Here is a 19,538-nt window from a genome sequence, read left to right on the forward strand (position 1 = left end):
GACCACTCAGCTGTCATCAGACAGTTATGTGAGCATCACTAGAGAGGGTCTTTGGCTCCGCCCACATGTTGAGAGTCAGGAGTACATGTTGTAATTGGAGGGAAGTTGTGTGCTTCCACAAAAAAAGTGCTTGTCCTTCACACAATAGTGATCATTTTTTTTATCCCACTGCCTTTCAGGGGCACACACGTGCCATTGGAATGCTAATTACGTGTCTTAGATTAGTAGATAATTTACGTTGTTTTATCTGGCAGCAGCACAGATGGGATGAGGACAGTCGTCAGTCTATGTGGATTTTTGGGTATAGCTTGACATTGCAACTGACATTTGAACTTTGGACCTATGCCAATATTATTCTACAGTTCTTTGCTTCCCCACAAATAAATATCTATTCCCTTACAATTTACCTGTAATGCCTCACATTACCATACAACATTCCTTCAAAGCCAGAGCTATTGGCATTACCAATGTTTATGTCAGACAATATTTTTACTATAGATATTCAGACATAGAACCTTAACCTCCAGCTACATTATTTCTTTGTACAAATTGTCAGGAGTGAAACTGGATCTCTGTGACGACGACGCCATGCACATTCATAAAGCATCAGCAAGGATACTTCCGTGTCCGCTGCACTTCTCCTTTAGACGAAATGTACTCAGCATGTATAAAATGCCTACAGGGGGAAAAACAAAAATGATTTATTTCTGTATACAGTACATCTGTGAGATAAATCATTTAATGTGTCATAATTGAATGTACTTCTGAGATGTAAAATAGGCCCCTATGGGTTTCAATGCAAGCACTCTTTAGGAGGTGGAATAATACACCAGACAGCCAATACCAGGAGATGAGTCGGACTTCTCCTATGGGCGCAGCCAATCCCATTCTTTGTACATTTTAAAGAATTTCTAACAGTATACCTTGCAAACAACTGTGCTGCACTGTGAGACTTAAAACAGCAGCATCATCATCCCCTTTTCCACAAGGCAGCAGAGGGGAGACTCTGAAGCACAGAAAGTACACCTCTTAAACCCACGCGCAGCAACACCAGCCACAAGTAACGGATGTTTGTTTTCATTTTATGTGGCCACAGGAGAGCCGCTCAGGCTTCCTACATTTACAGCACACAAATGCATCCCAACTCGCGAGTGTTGGTGCAGGTTTTGTGCCCTGTTTCCAAGCTGTGTACAACAATGGCCCAAATTTCGCTGCCTTTTTTTTTTTATCTTTACAGGATGGCAAGGGAGAAACAGGAGCCAGCAAACAACAGTGACATAAAACACCCAGTGATGAAAGGATAATCACTGCAGCAGTCAAAATGCAAAGAAGGCATAATGGTGCAACATTCAATCTAATAACGCTAGATCCGATGAATGTAAGAGTAAACACCAATCTGTACCCCAGAACAACTGTCTCCTCTATCGATTACACTTAGCGTTTTATCCTTCTTCTCCTTGCAGGGGGGGGGGGGGGGTGCATGCTACCTCAGGGCCTCTCGCCCTTATTTAACCCCCCAGCTGCCTGCCAACTCGCGCCTTGATTAGGGGGGAGGCCGTTGGCTATCTTGGGGGCGACCAATCTTGGTCGCCCGTCCTTTCGTGGGGAGGCAGAATGCACACTTCACCATAGTTGACAAGTGGTTCCATGTTGTGGAACACCTTCAACCAATCCTGGGTTTGCGCCACCTACACGAGCTCAAGTTGTGTTACATCATGAGGACACATTCATTTTTGTTAGGCACGTACAGCCTATTATTATGACAACAGGCGCAAATGTGATACTTACAGGATAAGAGGCAATCGCCACTCAGTTACTCTGCTCAGCCTTCCAACAATGTCTTCAAAAAGGTACCGAGCGGTTAAAAAAAAATATGTTTTTTTTATGACGGTCAAATGAGACAAAATGTACTTTTTTATTGAAAAACATGAGCAACATTGGGGTCTAGCCCTCTATTTGTAAGTCTGTTGACATCCCTTCTCGTTGTGCGTCACATGTACTGTGTTGACAATTGCCAGGGAGTGAGCACCGACACTGCTATTGCAGCCTTGGGCAATTTTGCGTCTTCGGGTCTGCATTATGCCAACAGGAATCATATGAAGGGTATTTAATTCTGTGATGAGAAATGAGTAAACACGGTCTGCAGGGTCTGGGCAGCTCTGTGCATGGTGTGCAGACTGTGCCCAGTGGTCTGTGGCTGGTGCTGAAGACGCACAGCCCCGAAGTGGGAGTGCCTTGAAGTAGCAGAGGAATGGCCCATTTCAAGTAGAAGGCTATCCTCTTCCATCCAGCGTTACGTTGCATATTATTTGTGCAGCGCTTGTGACGTAATAAGGGCACCTCAAAGCACTGAAATCAGTTCTCACTACACCCCTCTCTTTGAGCTCTCGGTGTTTAGGAAAGCCGTGGCGAGCGGTTTAAAACAGTCTACATTCCCTGCACTGCCAGCCCCTTCTCTTGTACCGACCGAGACACTGCTTGTTTGGGAGTCCAGCACTTTTCGCACACATTAGAAAGAGACGAAGGCCCAAGGTGGGGATTTGGCGCGCGTCGCCCTCTCTGGCTGGATCCGGCGAGAGACAGTCTGCGCCCCCTGAAGGGTCCTCAGAAGCAGGGCAGTTTCTACCATTAGGCAAGACTAGGCAGCTGCCTAGCTTTACGTTTGTAGGATCAAATAAAAAAATGTTTCCCCCTTTTGCCGCCCTAGCCCTTTTGCCGCCCTATGCAGCCGCCTAGTCTTGCCTAATGGTAGAAACGGCCCTGCTAAGATGCCTCACACCGGCTAAAATTCTGGTCAGGATTACTCTCCAGCGGTAACATGCACAAGCTTGTCAATAACTTCTATTCACAGCGCCAAGAAGCAGTTCATTCTGTGTTGTACGCCAAACTTTATTAACGTCTTGCCATAGTCTCTGATTAGCACAGATTTGAGCATCATGAACTATAATCTCCCTGACAAGGAAATCTTTTAATTGTTGTGATCAGCCTCTATTAAATGGATACAATGGAGATGATAACTATTTCAGGCGCCTCAGTGGAAAAAAACAAGCTTTGGCAAAACCACTAGGTCTGGCCTTGGAAGATGGTGCAAGTTACTATTTTTGTTGTTTCTGGTTTTGAAAACGAGGTGCACTGACGCCTCGGTGGTATTTAAACACAAGGCTCTATTGGGCATCCGTGTACATAGTTCTGTGAGTGTATGGCTGCTGTAACGGTCTGGCCTGGGCCTTTCGTTGAGGTCGTTTGCAAGACTGACTGTTGTGATCATGTTTCCTGATAGTAAATGAGAGTAACATAGAAGGGTTCGGCAGTAGAGGGTGTGCCTCTCTAGCCTGGATGACAGGGGGAGAGAGTGATGGTAGTAAAAGGGAGGGGGTGGCATTTTTCAATTCTCGCCTAGGGCGGCAAAACACCTAGAAACGGTCCTGAATCTTAGCCATCACAAAGCTTAAAGTGATTCCCCCAATTGAAATCAAGCTGCCTGAAACAATTGCAGAATAACCGATTGCACACAATTACATTTCCCTGAGACAGTGGGCACCCTGGCAAGAACGCGTGTTTCATGTTTAAATGTCTGTCATTCCCTCGGCTTCACCTCAAAGGAGACTCACTCCCCTCCATTTTAGCCTAGGCATCACAGCTGTTGGAATTAGCTGTAAGGGGGCAGTTGTCTTTTTACAAGAAGTAAAGTAACTTTTTTTAAATTTATTAAACAAGCTTGGGCATGTTGTGTGTCCCACAGATCCTGCCCACTTCGAACTCTCATACATATGCTTAAATGTAGTCCATTGAATCATTCATTCCTTCATTCATATGTTAATGAGTGGCTTTGGAAATGTCAACATTATTCTTTTTATAGCCATTATTGCACAGAAGGATCACCATCTGGTGTAGGAATGGGGCAGAGTACACTGTTGTGTGGGTTTTTATCTGCATCCAGATTGTGTTTCATTGATCTTGGCTTAAAGTAGCATTAACAATTTAAAGTTAGTATTTCAGGCCGTATCATGCATCAGAACTTCTTTGATGGCATGACTGAGTTCACGCATTTTGTCTAGGGTGTGCACCTAGCTGTCTCCTCAATACAGTGCCATCTAACGGGTTAGTTTCCCTATGATGCATTAAAATATATGGAATTAGTGTCCCCAGAGAGATATAACGTGGTGAATTTGTGTTCCTAAGATGCAGTTGAGAGTAGTGGATTAGTATCACTAGGATGCACTCTATTCTGGCGGGTTAGATTTTCCTATTATTGAATGCATTGTCCAAAGTTGGTATCTAGTGTATTGGTTTTGTTTCCCTGAGATGCAGAGTGGTGAGGTAGTATTCAGGAGGAGCACTGCACTGCGATAGGCCAAAATCCCTATTGCATAGAGACTTTTAACCGCAGGTTCCTTATTTTTAATTTTTTTAATTTTATATAGCGCAAACATTACCTTTTCGGGTATCAGAGTGCTGTACAACATGGTGGCAAGCAGATAAGCATAAAGAAGTGACCCTTTGGGGAACTAAAGCACTGAACATCAGGAAAAGTAGGCCTAAAAATGATCCTTCCGGACACCAAAGTGCTATGAATTAATGAATGATAGATTTATCAAGCGCACAGCTACTCCGAGGAGTTTCCTGGTGGTAGCAGGAGAGCCCAGGTGCACATACCCATACCAGAAGAACTACTTCTCCCCATAGAAAAACCAAGTTTTACGTTTTTTACGGAATACGGGCTCAGAAACCGTCCACTGAAGCTCACAGCGGAGCTCATTCCAGGCTTGGCAGCCAAATAAGATAAGACCTTACCCCCCCTCTTCGAGCCTGCTTACAGCGGGGGAATAACTAAAAGAGAATCGGAGGTGGAGAATCGCGTTCTGGGGGAATATACTTAGGGAATCTATCTGCAAAATATCGGGGGCTAGGAGAGAACAAGGTCTATGGACCATCACTAATACTTTGCAGAGGGTACGTTTCTTAACAGTCAGCCAGTGCAAGACCTTGAGGGCAGCTGTGGTTGAGAAACACCTAGGCAGATGGAGAAGTAACCTGGCTGCTGCGTTTTGACCCACCTGCAGGTGTTTCACCTGGGCTTTAGCAGCTCCCAAGAACAGAGTATTTGAATAATCAAGAAGCGAAGTGATCATGGGATGGATCACTACTCTTCTTGCCTCCAAAGGCAGAAGGGAAGGCATTTCATAATGGTACAAATCAGTGCAAAGCATTGACCTACTACTGCAGAAATCTGAGCTTTCACAGAGAAGGTATTGTCCAGTTTTACTCTCAATTTATTTACTACTAGAAAAGGAGGTGCCAGAGCAGGCAATGCGGAGGGCCAAAGATCTTCCCACCAGTTGGACAAATGTGACCCGACAGAGATAATTTCAGTCTTCTCTTCATTGTCTTGCAGTTGGCTGTTCTCCAATCAATCAAAGACCGAATGCAGTCCAAAAAAGGGTCTGCTATAGAGGCAGGCAAACTGTCGAAGGCAAAGAGCTGTTGCGTGTCATCAGCATAGGAAATGATTTTACAGCCAAATGGCTCGACAACAGACGCCAGGGTGGCTATGAAGATTTTTTTTAAGGGTAAGGCTAAGAGAAGAGCCCTGTGGGACCCATTGGTTAACTGCCTTGACATCCGAGGACAAAGGGGCAAGCCAAACCGATTAGCCTCTATTTGTCAAACATGACTTGCACCAGTCCCACACAGAACCCTCCACACCTAAGATGGAAAGACGGTGCAGGAGGATAGAGTGTGGGAAGGTGTTGAAGGCAGCAGGCTGCATTGATCCCTAAATACAATGTCCATTAGATATGGTAAGAGATTTCCAGTACGGCTGATTCCATGCTATGACTTAGACGAAACCCAGATTGGCATGGGTGTAGCAATTTTCCTGCCTCAAGATGTTCAGAGAGCTAGGTGTTAACAAGCTTTTCCCGCATTTTTGTCAAGGCCGGCAACAAAAAGATGGGCCTTTAGTTGGAGAAACTGCTGGGGTCCAATGCAGGCTTCTTAAGCAGAGATACCACTTTAGCAAGCTTCCAAACGTCAGGCACAACTTCGGAAGACAGAGAGAGATTGAAAACAGAGTTAATCACCGGGTTGATAATGTCAACAGCTTCAGCAAGCAATGTCGGAGGGCACGCATCAAGAGGAGACCCAGACTTGCATTTTAAAATGGCATCCCTGGACTGTTCCCAAGATATAGGCCTGAACTGAGTGAGCCTATGGCTGAGATCACCATAATTGCCCGATAGGCGGGGAGAGAGCACCCACAGCAATAGATAGCAATAAGTTTGAGAAAAACAAATCAATAGTATGACCTGCCAAATGCTTAGGTCTCAAAACCAACTGGGACAAATTTAATGCATGCAACAGGAAGAGCAAACATAGTAATTTACAACTACAGTAGAACAGCCAAAGTGAGTAGAAGCAGATAACAATATACAAGTGAGCCTAATAAAACTCAAAGTGCTGAACATCAGGAAGTGAAGAGGGAGTGTAGGGAGAGACATAGGCTGACATACGTAGAGGCTTGATTGAGAATGGTCATGTTAGGATATGTAGCATGCCACTGAAGAAACATAACGAGGATGAAGAAATGTGGCCCAATAGTCTTGTTAATGGACAGGAGGGAGAGGTTGCATCTTCATTTGGGAAGGTATCTAATCATTATTAGTTGTTTTATTCTTGTTTTTGAAAATGGAAGTTGAGGCGTTGGATCTGGTCTCAGGGGGAAGTGAGTTCTAGATTTTGGGGGGCATTCCGGAGAAGGAGCGCTTGTAGGTATTTCTTTATTTAATTTGTAGGGTTCTTTAGAAGGAAGCCTGTGCTTCCTAAAGTTCTAGTCTCGCCAGATAGGACGAGTTTCTTGGCAAGGTAATTTGGCGTGTTGTGGTGAAGAGCTTTTGAGTCAGGCAGGCACATTTGTAGGTGGATCTTAGCCTCATTGTGAAGCCAATTCAGAGTCTTGAGACCCTGGGCAATGTGATCGCTTTTTTTTGAGTATGTGATGAGTTGAGCTTCCACGTTAAAAGTTACCTTCAGAGGTGCTAGTTTAGATTTTGATAGACCCATGACAGTGGCACTGCCGTAATCTACTTTGGTGATCACAAGCGCTTGTATTGCTGTCTTAAGATCTGCAGTCGTAATAAAGGTTTTCGTTTCTTTAGTACCTGCGGAGGGTGCTGATGTGTTCCTGCAAATAGAAGTGATAGTTCAGGATTACTCCTAGCGATTTAGCGGAGGTTATGATGCTTGAGGAACAGTTCAAGGCTGTAAGATCGGCAAGCCATTCTTTGATGTTCGGAGTGTTGTTGGGTGGAGAGATTAAGAGGAATTCAGTTTTAAAGGCATTAAGAGTGAAGATCCTTGGGAGACACCAGTCGTGACTGGCGTCTGGATAGACAGAGTGTGGTTGAAAATAACTCTTTGAGTTCTATTGTGTAAGAATGAGTAGAACCATTGTAACACGGTACCGGATAGACCCATTCTGCATTATAGGAGTTTCAAAAGTTTATCATGCTTAACGGTGTCAAGTGCAGCTGACAGATCAAGCAGGATTCATTCTGGTCAAAATGTCTTAGTGCGTCATCGACGATATGCCCCAGAGGAGTTTCAGTGATGTGGCCCTGCCCGAAACCAGATTGGTATTGGTCGAGAAGTTTAAATTGATCTATGTGATTAAAATAGCTGTTGATGTACGCATTTTTCCAGTATTTCGGCCATAGTTGGGATGTTGGAAATAGGGCAGTAATTGTTGGGTTGTGAGGTTTTTTTTTTATTATGGGGGCCACCTGGTCACTTTTTAGACAATCTGGTATGATGCCTTGTGTTATTAATATTGGTTCATAAAGGAAGCAGAGGGTGTTTGATCTCGCTGAAATGTTATGAGGGTAAGGGCACGTTGTGGTTAGAATATTTCAGAGAGAATAGTAAATTTGAGCAGTCTTGTTAGTCAAAAGTCTTAAAAGTGGACCAGGAGGCATTGTCTTCTGGTTGGGTCGGTGCTAGATAACAGTTCTTAAGCCGTTTGGAGCTTGGTGTGAATTTCCTTTGTTTTCTCATTGAAAAAGGAGGCAAATACATCGCAGATAGGCAGAGATACGTTCTCAGATGACATGGGATTGGGTTTCCTTATAGTTTGATTTTGGACAAGTTCAAACTGTTACTTGGGACGGTTTTAGGCCTTGTCGAATTTTCGTTTGAAGAAATATGTTTTGGCTCTTCTGATGTGCCTTTCATAGGCTTTCATTCTTGATTTCAAGAAATTGAGATTAGTTGTAGAGGGAGAGAGTCTCAAGTTCTTTCTGCTGCTCTTAGTGAGTTTCATTCGTCATTCAGGCTGTAATAGAACCAGGGGTTAGATTTTTTGATCTGGATTCTTTTCAGTTGTTTGGGCGCAGTTGTATGCATGATGAGCGACATGGAGTTGATATACTGATCGGTGAGATCTTGTGTGTCTGAAATGTTGGTAGGTGGAGGAAGAATGTTGCTACTGAGAGTATCTAGCGTGAGAGGGTTGATGTTTCTGGTGTCTCTGGCCCAACATTTGTCTTTTACTGGTTGACCTTTAGAGATAACTACCCTTTCTACTATGGAGAATATGATGCAGCGGGGGTCTGCCCAATTGCGTGGTAGGATAGATTCCATTTGAATGGTATGGTCCTTAACTATTATTAGGTCTAAGGTGACCCCTTTGTTGTGCGTCAGGCTGGTGCAGGCTTGAACCAGGTTGAGTTCTCGGAGAAAGAATTTGAAGCTGTTTATTAAAGGGTCATATGTGACATTCCAGTGGATATTGAAATCATCAAGAAAGATCTGGTTGCCTTAGAATTTCAACACTGCCCGGACCGGCTGCGTGAGAGTAGGACAACTGCCGCCCGTATTCCAGAGGAACCGACACTACACATTAGTGTCTACACCAGCCGGTACTGATGCCGTGCAACCTTGACCCTAATGGGGTTGTGTTTTTAGATCTACAGGTACCACTTTTTTAGGTGCTGTAAGGGTGATCACTTTCCTACTTCACTTCATTGCTGACCACCACCAAAAAGTGTAGGTAGATCCTATTTGGTCCTGATGAATTGCCATCCAATAGATTAATGGGCAAGAAACATGTTGACCTTCTCTACAAGCGCATAAACTTCACATCCTTAGAGTGGAGATACGTGCCTTGTTTTACTTTTAACTAGGGTAGGGGCCACATTCATTAAAATTATCTTGAGTGGACCACCTCCCCTATTTTACTCCACTTCCCTACACATCACTATCACCTACACTGATCTAGGGCCCTCACACGCACTTCACCCACCTGCATATGGAATAAAGATCTCTGCCAAGAAGGCCCCTTCTCGGGTGCCGATCAGGTATTGCAGCGACGACCCGATAAGGAGCAGACCCGATGATGAAGCAAGACACCTAGCTGGCTGGGTGTGTGAGGGTCTTTTTCTGATAGGAGAAGTTCCTTCTCCCCACTTCTGTGACTCCACACCTACGTGCGGAGCCCATAAAAAAACACACTATCTCCTGCTTTTTACATTAGGAACTGCATACCACTTTTGTAGAGTTTAATTAACGGACATGTATGCTGGACCTGGATAAATAACAGCCCATTTCTCCCTCCCTTTGATTTACTGCCTTAGAATTTCCCCAGGTGCAGACTGGATCCTAAAGATTTTTTATGAGCAGTACACGTGCACGCCAGTTGGTGGCGTTGATCAGCTCCGCGTCCATCGTCCCTGCCAGAAATGATTTTGCAGTACGTACATATGCGCCACCCCGGCGTGCTGATGTCAGTTCTTTTCTTTCCGCGTCAGCCAGCGTTGTTCCGGAGAAGAGCTACCCCTCTGTCACTTTTTGAAAGGCCTTTTTTTAAACGTTTTGTTGACTTCTGTTGAGGTTTACGTCTTGGTGTGTCGATGATGTCCACAAGCAGGTCAGGTATTAAGCTCTGTGGCACCTGTCATGGGCTGATGTCGGCGCTGGACTCATGTGTCTTTGGTGTTTGGAGCTCAGCCATGACACAAAGGCGTGCTCTGATTGCCGGGCCGTGGCTCCAAAGGCTTTTAAGGAGCAGTCCCTGTAGCTGCAAGCGGGCTGGAAAACCGCACCGCGGTGGTCGATATCTGGATCATTTGCGGACTCCGAAGTCGTTGTCTTCCTGCTCAAAGTCGTCTTGGCATTCAGGTAGGGAGCAGAGGAAGAAGAGTAAGAAGTCAAAGCTTTCTTCGACTTTTCCTTGTCCGTCAGATGATGAGACGAGGGAGCCTTGGCGCTCAAGGCCTCTTTCTCAGGAAACTTGCGCCTGGGCCGACTCAGCCCTTTCTGAATTTCCGATGGCTGGAGCGACCCACGCCCAGTTAAGAGAGTTCTATGAGGCCATGTTCCTCATTTTTGGGCAGTCCGACCCAGACAATGCACCTCTGGGCTCCGCGGGGTTGTAGGGAGCGTTTTCTAGTTCTGCACTGGGGGCTCCGGCGAGACCCCACGGATCCATTCCTGGATTAGGACTGGCATCTGTCAAGCCATCTTGACCTTCCAATCGTAACGCCGATGCTGCCAGCCCTATCATCATCCTCGACTCCAACACGGAGCCGGAGGGTCATCGCCCGATGCCGACGTAAGTTCTGCCTCCCAGATTGGAGCCTGAGCCTTATTTTCATTGGCTAGGCTTCGGGGAAGCATGGGAGGGGGTCGCTGGACTCTTTAGAATACAAGCCCTATGATGAACAGAATGTGGAATGGTGTGAGGACCTGGGTGAGGCCAGTGGTCTGGCTACTTCTCCAGATTCTGGCCTGCATTCTCCCCCAACCATGGCTACGGAGGAGTGAGCACCGTATGCAATGGTGGTGCATAGGGCAGCTGAGGTCCTTGCCCTTCAGTTTCCCATGGTGTCAATCAAGACTAAACTCTTGATGGAGGTGCTGTAACTGGGAAGCCCCACATCAGAACTCTTACTCCCGTTCAGTGGTGCCCTCGTTGTCCTTTTGGGTACCTGGTCCAAACCCAGCACAAGGGCTCCTGTGAATAGGACAATTGCACGCCGGCATCATCCCGCACCTGGGGACCCAAACTTTCTCACCCAACCCCCTTCTCCTGTTTGTTTGGTGGTCCAATTCTCCACCTCCCAAGCTGCTTTCCCTACCGCTCCCCCGGATAGGGAATCCAAGAGGCTGGACTCATTTGAGAAGAAGATGTTTTCTTCCACTGGCTTTGTGATCTAGGAACACCGCATTCCTTTTGGGCCGTTATTCTCACACTTTGTGGGATATGGTTGCGCAAGTGCTGCTGCAGGTGGTGGAGAAGACCTGAGCTGTACTCTCCCAAGCTGTCACCGACGGGAGAGACGCAGCAACAAATTCGCTGTGGACTTGACATGGCCGACTGGCTGGGCAGAGCGGTTTCCACAACAGTGGCCCTTAGGCGCCATGCCTGGCTGAGAACGACTGGCTTCTTGGGGGATGTCCAGGCTTCCCTCATGGACATACCCGTTGATGACACCTGTCCCCTCGGAGACCATGCAGATTCGACACTCGAGCGCTTTAAGGATTCTTGTGCTATGTCAGGTCCTTAGGCCTCTTTGCAGCCACACCTCCACCCCAATCTGCCTTTCCCTCCTTCGTGGCTATGGAAGGGGCTTTCAGCCGTGCTAATTCCAGCCCAGCCACCGCATTGTGCAGGCTCCCCAGCCCCTGCATGGCCTAGGGCACGGTACCAACAGACCTCTTGGGTCAGGTGGTTAGCGGTCTGGTCAGTCCGCCACCTCCCTTTTCTGCAACAGCCTCCAAACCCTCCTAGTCAGTCCTTTTACCACCATTGGCACTCAGTTGGCAGCTGGATTTGACATCACCTGCCCCCCTGGCAGTTCATAACCTCGGACAGGTCTGTTTTGCAGATTGTCTGAGGGGCTACTCCCTCCCCTTTGAGACTACCTCTCCCCCATGCCACCATGTCACGACTGGTTGACGGAAGATCGTCTGTCCCTTGTCCATGAAGAGGTCTCAGCTCTCTTGGCCAAGGGAGCCATATAGAGGGTTCCAGTGCCAGAAGTAGGCTGTGATTGTTATTCCTGCTACTTTCTGGTCCCCAAAAAGGACAAGTGCCTTCGCCTTATTATCAATCTCTGAACTCTTTCAACCTCTTCTTAAAAAAAGAGAAATTCAAAATGCTCACATTAGCTCAGGTCTTGCCTGCCTTGTACCCAGGAGACTGGGTGGTAGTGTTGGACTTGCAGGACGCTTATTTTCATATTCATGTGCTGCCTGCCCACTGGTGCGATCTGCAGTTTAGCGTAGGCCACAAGCACTTTCATTTCACTGTGCTTCCTTTTGGCCTTACCAGCGCCCCTTGGGTGTTCACCAAGGTGATGCGATGGTTGTAGCTCATCTGCGGAGGTCAGGGGTGACAGTCTTCCTCGACGACTGGCTGCTGAAGGCGGGCCTGCCCCAGGATGTTGTCTTCTACCTCCAGACTTTGGCGAACCTCCTACACTCGCTGGGATTTACTATCAATGTGCCGAAGTCACACATTACTCCCTCTCAGATGCTCCCTTTCATCGGAGCTGTTCTGGACACTGCAGTTTTGTGCTTATCCTCCTGAGTGGCGAGTCCAGGATATTCAAGCTATGATACCGATATTTCAGCCTCTGTCCTAGGTTTCGGTGATACTGACACTGAGGCTGCTGGGCCTCATGGCCTCCTGCATCCTGGTAGTGACACGTGCCATATGGCCTATGCGGGCTCTGCAGTGGGACCTGAAGTTCCAGTGGGTGCAACATCTAGGGAATCTCTCCAACCTGCTCCAGATCTTGGAGGGAACTACGATCTACTGTGGTGGCTCACAAACCGCTATTGAGACAGAGGCAGTCCCCTCTCCATCCCCAACTATATCTCACAATAGTGACAGATGTGTTACTCCTGGGATGGTATGACCATCTGGGAAAGGTGAAGATCAAATTACTTTGGTCTCCGGCGGAATCTGGACTCCACATCATCATGCTGAAACTCTCGGTGATCCGACTGACATTAAAAGTCTCTCTAACCTCCATCAAAGAGTGGGCGGTACAATTGTTCATGGACAACACCGCCATGTGGTACTTCAACAAACAGGGTGGGTGGGATCGTGGACCCTTTATCAAGAGGCCTTGCACCTCTGGACATGGCTGGAATGCCAGGGCATTTCTCTGGTGGCACAACATCTGGCAGGTTCTCTGAACGCTAGAGTGACAAACTCAGTTGACTATGCCTAGTGGATCACGAACGGCATCTCCATCCGGAGGTGGTGCAAGGTCTCTTTCAGCAGTGAGCCAGCCTTAGTTAGATCTGTTCATCACCGCCGAGAACTGGCAATGTCAGCAGTTTTGCACGCTGGAGTGTCCAAGGCGGCAATCACTAGGAGATTCTTTTCATCTTGAGTAGAGCTCAGGTCTCCTGTACTCCTTTCCTCCCATACCACTCCTACCCAGAGTTCTCAAGAAGTTCAAGAACGACTGGGACCTAGTCATCTTTGTGGGTGCGGACAAAGCACGTAGAGCCTTGTATCCCGAGCTTCTGAGCATGTCCCTCGATCCTCCGATCAGGCTGCCCCTTAAGGAGGATCTTCTGTTGCAGCAGCAGGGGATGGTTCTCCACACATCTGTCCACTCTCCACCTTCTTGCCTGGAGACTAAACGGCTGCAGTGGACAGCTTTCGACCTTCCTCCCGAAGTCTGTAACGTCATCATGGCAGCCAGGCATCCCTCCACCAAGACAGTGTACGCCTGCCATTGATAAAAGTTTGTGGTATAGTTTGCAGAGAAATCTGTTGATCCCCTTTCTGCCCCTCTTTCTGAAGATATGCTTTTCATTCTTTCTCTTGCCCAGCAGGGCTCTGTTCTTGGCACTCTTAAGGGCTATCTCCCTGCCCTTTCTGCTTTCATCCGGTTGCCTGATCAACCCTCTTTGTTCAAGTCCCCCTATTGTACATAGGTTCCTCAAGGGTCTTACACATCTATTCCCTCCTTCACCATTCATTATGCCTCATTGGGACCTTAACTTGGTTTTAACTTTTTTGATGTATGCTCCTTTTGAGCCTCTACATAATTATCCCCTCAGGCTTCTCACCTTGAAAACAGCCTACCTTGTGGCAATTACATCTGCCCGCAGAGTGAGCTACTGGCCTTATAATCTAAGCTGCCTTACCTCTCAGTCTACCCTGACAAGGTGGTGCTTCACACAAGGGCCTCCTTTCTGCCAAAAGTGATCACCCCTTTTTATGTAGGTTAATCTATCATCTTGACTACCTTTTATGCTCCACCACACCCCTCTAAGAAAGAGGAGTGACTCATTCCACCAGAGCTGAAGTGGCCACCACTGCGTTAGCACGCAGAGTTCTGGTCCTGGATATCTGCCAGGCAGCAGCATTGGCTTCCCTGCACACATTCACCAAACATTACTGTCTGGATAGTCAGGTCTGTAGGGATGGGCTTTTTGCCTGTTCGGTCCTGCAGGACTTTCTCGTCTTAAATTGGTTCGCAGACACAACTCCAGGGATGGTACTGCTTGGGTATCTATTATAATGTAAGGAATCTGCCCCTAGAAGTCTCTAACAAATGAACAACTTATTACTTTTGGTAACGCCTTATCTAGTAGAGACTATGTCTAGCTGCAGATTCCTTACCGCCCCACCCATCCTCCCTGCTCTGCGAACAGATTTCTTGAGACGGATGGCCCTTTTCAGGGCCCTGGTTTTGACACACCTGTGGTCAATGTTCTTCATGGCTCCACGCTTCTTGCGTGGGAAGTTTTGATAAGTAACTGATGTCAGCGTGCCTGGGTGCGCCTATATAGGTACTGCAACATCATTTCCAGCGCATACGATGCCGACGACGGATGCGGAGATGATTGACGCCACTGACCGGCGCACAGGGGTACTGATCACAATTTTTTTTCCAGATCCAGTCTGCCGCCTGGAAAAATTCTAGTGTAAGGAATCTGCGGCTACATATAGTCGCTACCAGATAAGACGTTACCATTGGTAAATAACTTGTTCAACATACTGTGTACTGTGGTAGATTTGTATCAAGAGAATGAAGTATAGTGGGGCCGGTGTCCTAGTGTGCAGTGCTGTCTAGTAGGGCAGTGTCAATGGAATTTTCTTTAAGTTAAACTTTGGTGGGTTAGACCTGGAATACAGGAGAAATTCCTGATTTAGGGCTTTATTTAGAGTTTGGTGGATGGTATACTCCGCCAAATGCAGCGGATATTCTGTCCACCGTATTACAAGTGTCATGGGCTGTAATGCACTTGTAATACAGCGGACAGGAAATCTGCAACATTTTTACAGAGTATCTCGTCTGGCAAACTCTAAATAAGGTCCTTATGATGCAGCTGAGTGTGTTAGTATTCTTCAGAGGTAGCATGATCAGGTTAGCGCCATATGGTGAAGTGTAGAGTATTGGTCAGGCAACCTAGGAGGCACCAAGGTAGGTTAGTGTCCCTAAAATGTAGCACATTTTACTCAACTAGTATCTAGTGCAGGGTGATTGGTTAGTGCTCCTAATTAAGTGTTAGGTGGACGCTGCCAATGTGTGGTAAATTACTATCTCTTAGAATACAGGGCAGCGTGGTGACCTGACACGATTAGAATGGAGTATAGTGTGGCATGTCAACATTCTTATGGTGCAGTGTGGTGGGTTAGATGTCATAGGAGGATTGCATTGTGGTGTTACTATCACTAGCATGCATTGAAGCACGGTGGGTTTGACTTTTTTTAATGCAGTTGTGGGTTAAAATCTTAAGGCGCTATAGATCTGATGTACTAACAGACAGGTTGCAACTAGTGGGTGCTAGTTGCACACCTTCTTTTGATGACATGTCTGTAACTTTGCTATGTGATCAGTGTAATGATAGATCTCAAAATGTCCAGTCGTAGGAGGTTGCAAAACGACCTGCCTAATGAATATTAATTAGGCAGTTGGTATTTTGACCTCCTGTCACTGCAAACACAGTGATGTTTGCCTACAAAACAGCAGACCGTTCACATTCCAAACAGGGAAACTTTATGCTGCTTTAATATAAAATGTTTCCCATATGTGAACAGAAGGGAGAGCAGGCTTTGCCTGTTCCCCTCTGCTCACCTGATACAACTGTCAAAAAAGGAAGTTGTCGAACAGGCACAGCTTCCCATTGTGAATAAATTTACCACCTCTCTGAGGTCCCGGTAACTTTTCAGTTGTGATCACAGTTACTAGCATAAATGCTTGATACACCTTGTTATGAATCGCATTACAAGGCAATGGCCCTTTCATGCACCCCAATGGCAATTCAGAATGAGTTGCAAAATCCATGTTCTGCCTTTTTAATTATTTTCGGAATCACGAAAAGTGCTAGTAAATTTGAAAATGGAATTTTCTGTGGTTTTGCGAATCGCAGAGTTTGCGACCACAAAATGATTTTGTGCCTCTGGCCCATTGAGCTGGTATTCGAGAGGTGCACACAAAGGATGGATTCTTGTATAGATCCACATTACACAAACCTTTCAGTATACACGCTGTAGCACCAATCAAGTGATGAAAGAGCCGGGGCAGCCATGACATATCATATCCAAAACGAACGCCATTCAAGCCCCATATCATCTTTCTTGTAGCCATTTATATACAAGTTTACGTTAGACCAGCAGCGGCTCCTCCGCTTAAGCCAATGGAGCGTCCCCCCCCCCCCCCCCCCCCGCCAGCCTCAAAACTTAAAACTATAATAAAACAGGTTTATTATCGTTTTATTTTTCAAGTTCCAAAGGCTGGCCCGAGTCTTGGAGGCGGGGCCATCACAGGGGCAGTCATGAGGGGGAGTGGTGGGCACTGCTATCAGTGCGTATGTCAGTTTGGCTGCCCATCTCATGACCGCCAAACCGACGTACGCTCTGAGCTGTCTTCAACATGAGCTGCATTGCCAGGTTGGAGACAGCAAGCACAGGCTCCCAGCCTCACTGGGAGCGCAAATTCAGGGTGCTCAGGCCAATCCGGATGCTGCTTTCATGCAGCAGCATGAGAGCAGCATCGGGATTAGCCGCAGGCGCGTTTGGGAGCCTGTGCTGCAGAAAAGCGGTGGGTGGCAGGTAAGTTCTTTTTTTTCATCACCTGCCGCACCCTGCCTGCATACCAGCCGCTACTGCGTTAGACTCCTTTTGTTATCTCAAGAAAAGCAGAAGGGGATATTACTTGTGGCGGTCCTGATCACCTCAGTGGTTTTGCTTGTAAATTGTGAGGGAATTGATTTTGTAGTTGCTGCTTCCAGGTTATTTTCTAACAATCTGTGTTTTTTAAAGCTTTTGCAGTTTAATCCCTTGGAACGCCTGGGTGCCGGAGTAGGAGGAGTTGAAGACATCAAATCCCATCCATTTTTTGCTGGTGTGAATTGGACAGAACTAGTGAGATGAATGAAGCCCAGGACTTGTGCAAGCGATGAACATTTCTATGAGGTGATGCACCCCCAGAAAGAACACTAGCAGAGCGCCAGTACCAACTGGCTTGGCACTCTTACAGTCAGGCCAAAAGAGATCATGATAACGTGGACTCGGATAGAAGGGGTGTTATTTGTTTTGTGTCAGGAGTCCCTACTAGATTGACACGTTCGGCCTGTGCTAAATTTAATAGCAGTGTGTACAACACTTTAACTGTAAATTCAGGAAAAGTGATAAAACACTACTGAAAGAGGCAACCTTTTGGCAGAATTCTGAATGTGATGCATAGTCCCTATCCAATGAAAGAAACCTAATTAAACCCTTTGAGGTGCCTCAGATGAAAATGATGTTTCCTCCGTGGTCTTCAAATGCTGTTGTGAAGTCAAAAGCTAACATATTGTGCTAGTTCAAACAGTTCTAGAAAGGGAATATTTTGTTGCAAAATGACAAGTGTGGGAAAGGTTTCCTCAGAAATGGAGTCATACCACGAAGCACACATCAAGATGTTTCAAAGTTGATATGATCGCAGTTGCTAACCGCATTCCTATCCAGAATTTGATGACCAATGTACCTTATTAACAACTAAGCATAATCCCATGTTCTGCTATTATCCGGGTTCCTTTGCACAGTTTTTTGTCCCCTTGAGCCTGCCTTAGGAAAGCGTAACCACACACCACTTGCCCTACTTGTCCGGTGTGACACTATTCACTTTGAGGGATGTAGGACATTGATTCCCCACTGATGGACGCCTACTGTCCACTTAAGTGGTGCCGGTAAATCCCACACACAGTACACCATAGCCAGTGCAATAATACACATAAGCCAGCCAAGCATTCCCATGCCACATCCATTACAGCTATGCCGTTCGTAGAATCTGGTTCTGGTGGTGAGAAAAACAAGACACCAGCACAAACCATGACAGCTTCTTCATTGGCTGCCTCTGTCGTCATTCATACTTTGGCCAATAAAAATGTTGTGCAACTCCAAGCTAAATACATGCTGCTGTTAATTATGATTTTTCAGTTTAGAACCAAACAAGAATAAATTCAAAAACAATCAAAAAAAGTAGATTTTAATTGGATTTTCAATAACATAGATTATCAGTCCTCAGTACTGCCAGATGCTTATTGCTCTTTTTTGTTTTTTGTTCTTTTCATTTTTCTTCAATGTCAGTTTACTGAACTTTTTATAGTTCTTCCTCTGTTGAACGGAGGTTCCATTTGGAGTTGACCGGTATGTTTCATATTTGTCATGGACGTTTTGGAGTCACCAAAGCTAGATGATCATTGCTGCTGCTGTGTTTCTTTCCTAATATTTCCATTATTTTTGATGTTAGTAATAATCTTTAATTTTCTATGCCTTGTATCATGAATATTCCTCTTTGATCCGATGTCCTTGTAGTTCACCAGCGAGTACTCTATTTTCTCGATGTGAAAATGTCAGTTATTTTTCAGGTTTACCAGTTTTTAAATCTTTCTAATAATATTATTGAGCAACACTTTAGTCACTAAAAGTAATTGTATATATTGAGAACATATAGAGGAGAAATGTTCTAAAACATCTGCTTCTTTACTGGATTTTTTAAAGTTTTTTTCACATTCAAATCTCTTATTTCTGACCAAATGTCTTGTAAATCTGCCACAGTCTAATATTTGACCTCAGAGACCCTATCTGTCGCACTTCCGGTATAGCCATTGATTGTCAGCTGACTCCATATGCGTTGATGCACCCCACAAGTTGGATGGAGATTACCTTATTGTTCTCACTGGCTCAAATTTATGGCCCTTAATTTACATTTATTGCAGGGCAAACTTAATGTGGTTTGTTAAGACTATTGTCCGGCCTTTTAGTTATGATGCCTTCCTCATCATTCTGGTCACTTTCTATATTTTATTTTGTAACAGAGGAAATAGAGGTGTGCCTTGTGGTGGTGGAGAGCATGGACTTAAAACCCCAACCAGATGGTTTTCCGAATGAGAGTGACCTCTTCCCTCAGTTGCATATTGCTGAATACTTCTATGCATATTCACACACAGGGCAGGAACATTACTGACTGTGCAGCTCTGCGTCTAAAGGAGTCAAGGCTACATTATCATCATCCCACCTCTAGGCA

At 45.9% G+C, this 19,538-nt stretch overlaps 1 protein-coding gene across 3 annotated transcripts in view; it reads left to right on the forward strand.

The window, feature by feature from the left end:
* Nucleotides 1-18,490, forward strand: part of RPS6KC1 (ribosomal protein S6 kinase C1) — a 479,254-nt gene extending 460,764 nt beyond the window's left edge. For all 3 annotated transcript variants that reach the window (XM_085612893.1, XM_085612895.1, XM_085612896.1), the window contains one exon: nucleotides 17,291-18,490. In XM_085612893.1, the coding sequence (XP_085469019.1) occupies nucleotides 17,291-17,401 (111 nt within the window). In that variant the 3' untranslated portion in view covers nucleotides 17,402-18,490. The remainder of the gene's footprint in view (nucleotides 1-17,290) is intronic.
* Nucleotides 18,491-19,538: the final 1,048 nt, after the last annotated feature.

This window comes from Triturus cristatus, chromosome 6 (genome assembly GCF_964204655.1).
Source record: "Triturus cristatus chromosome 6, aTriCri1.1, whole genome shotgun sequence".
Taxonomy (NCBI): Eukaryota; Metazoa; Chordata; class Amphibia; order Caudata; family Salamandridae; genus Triturus; species Triturus cristatus.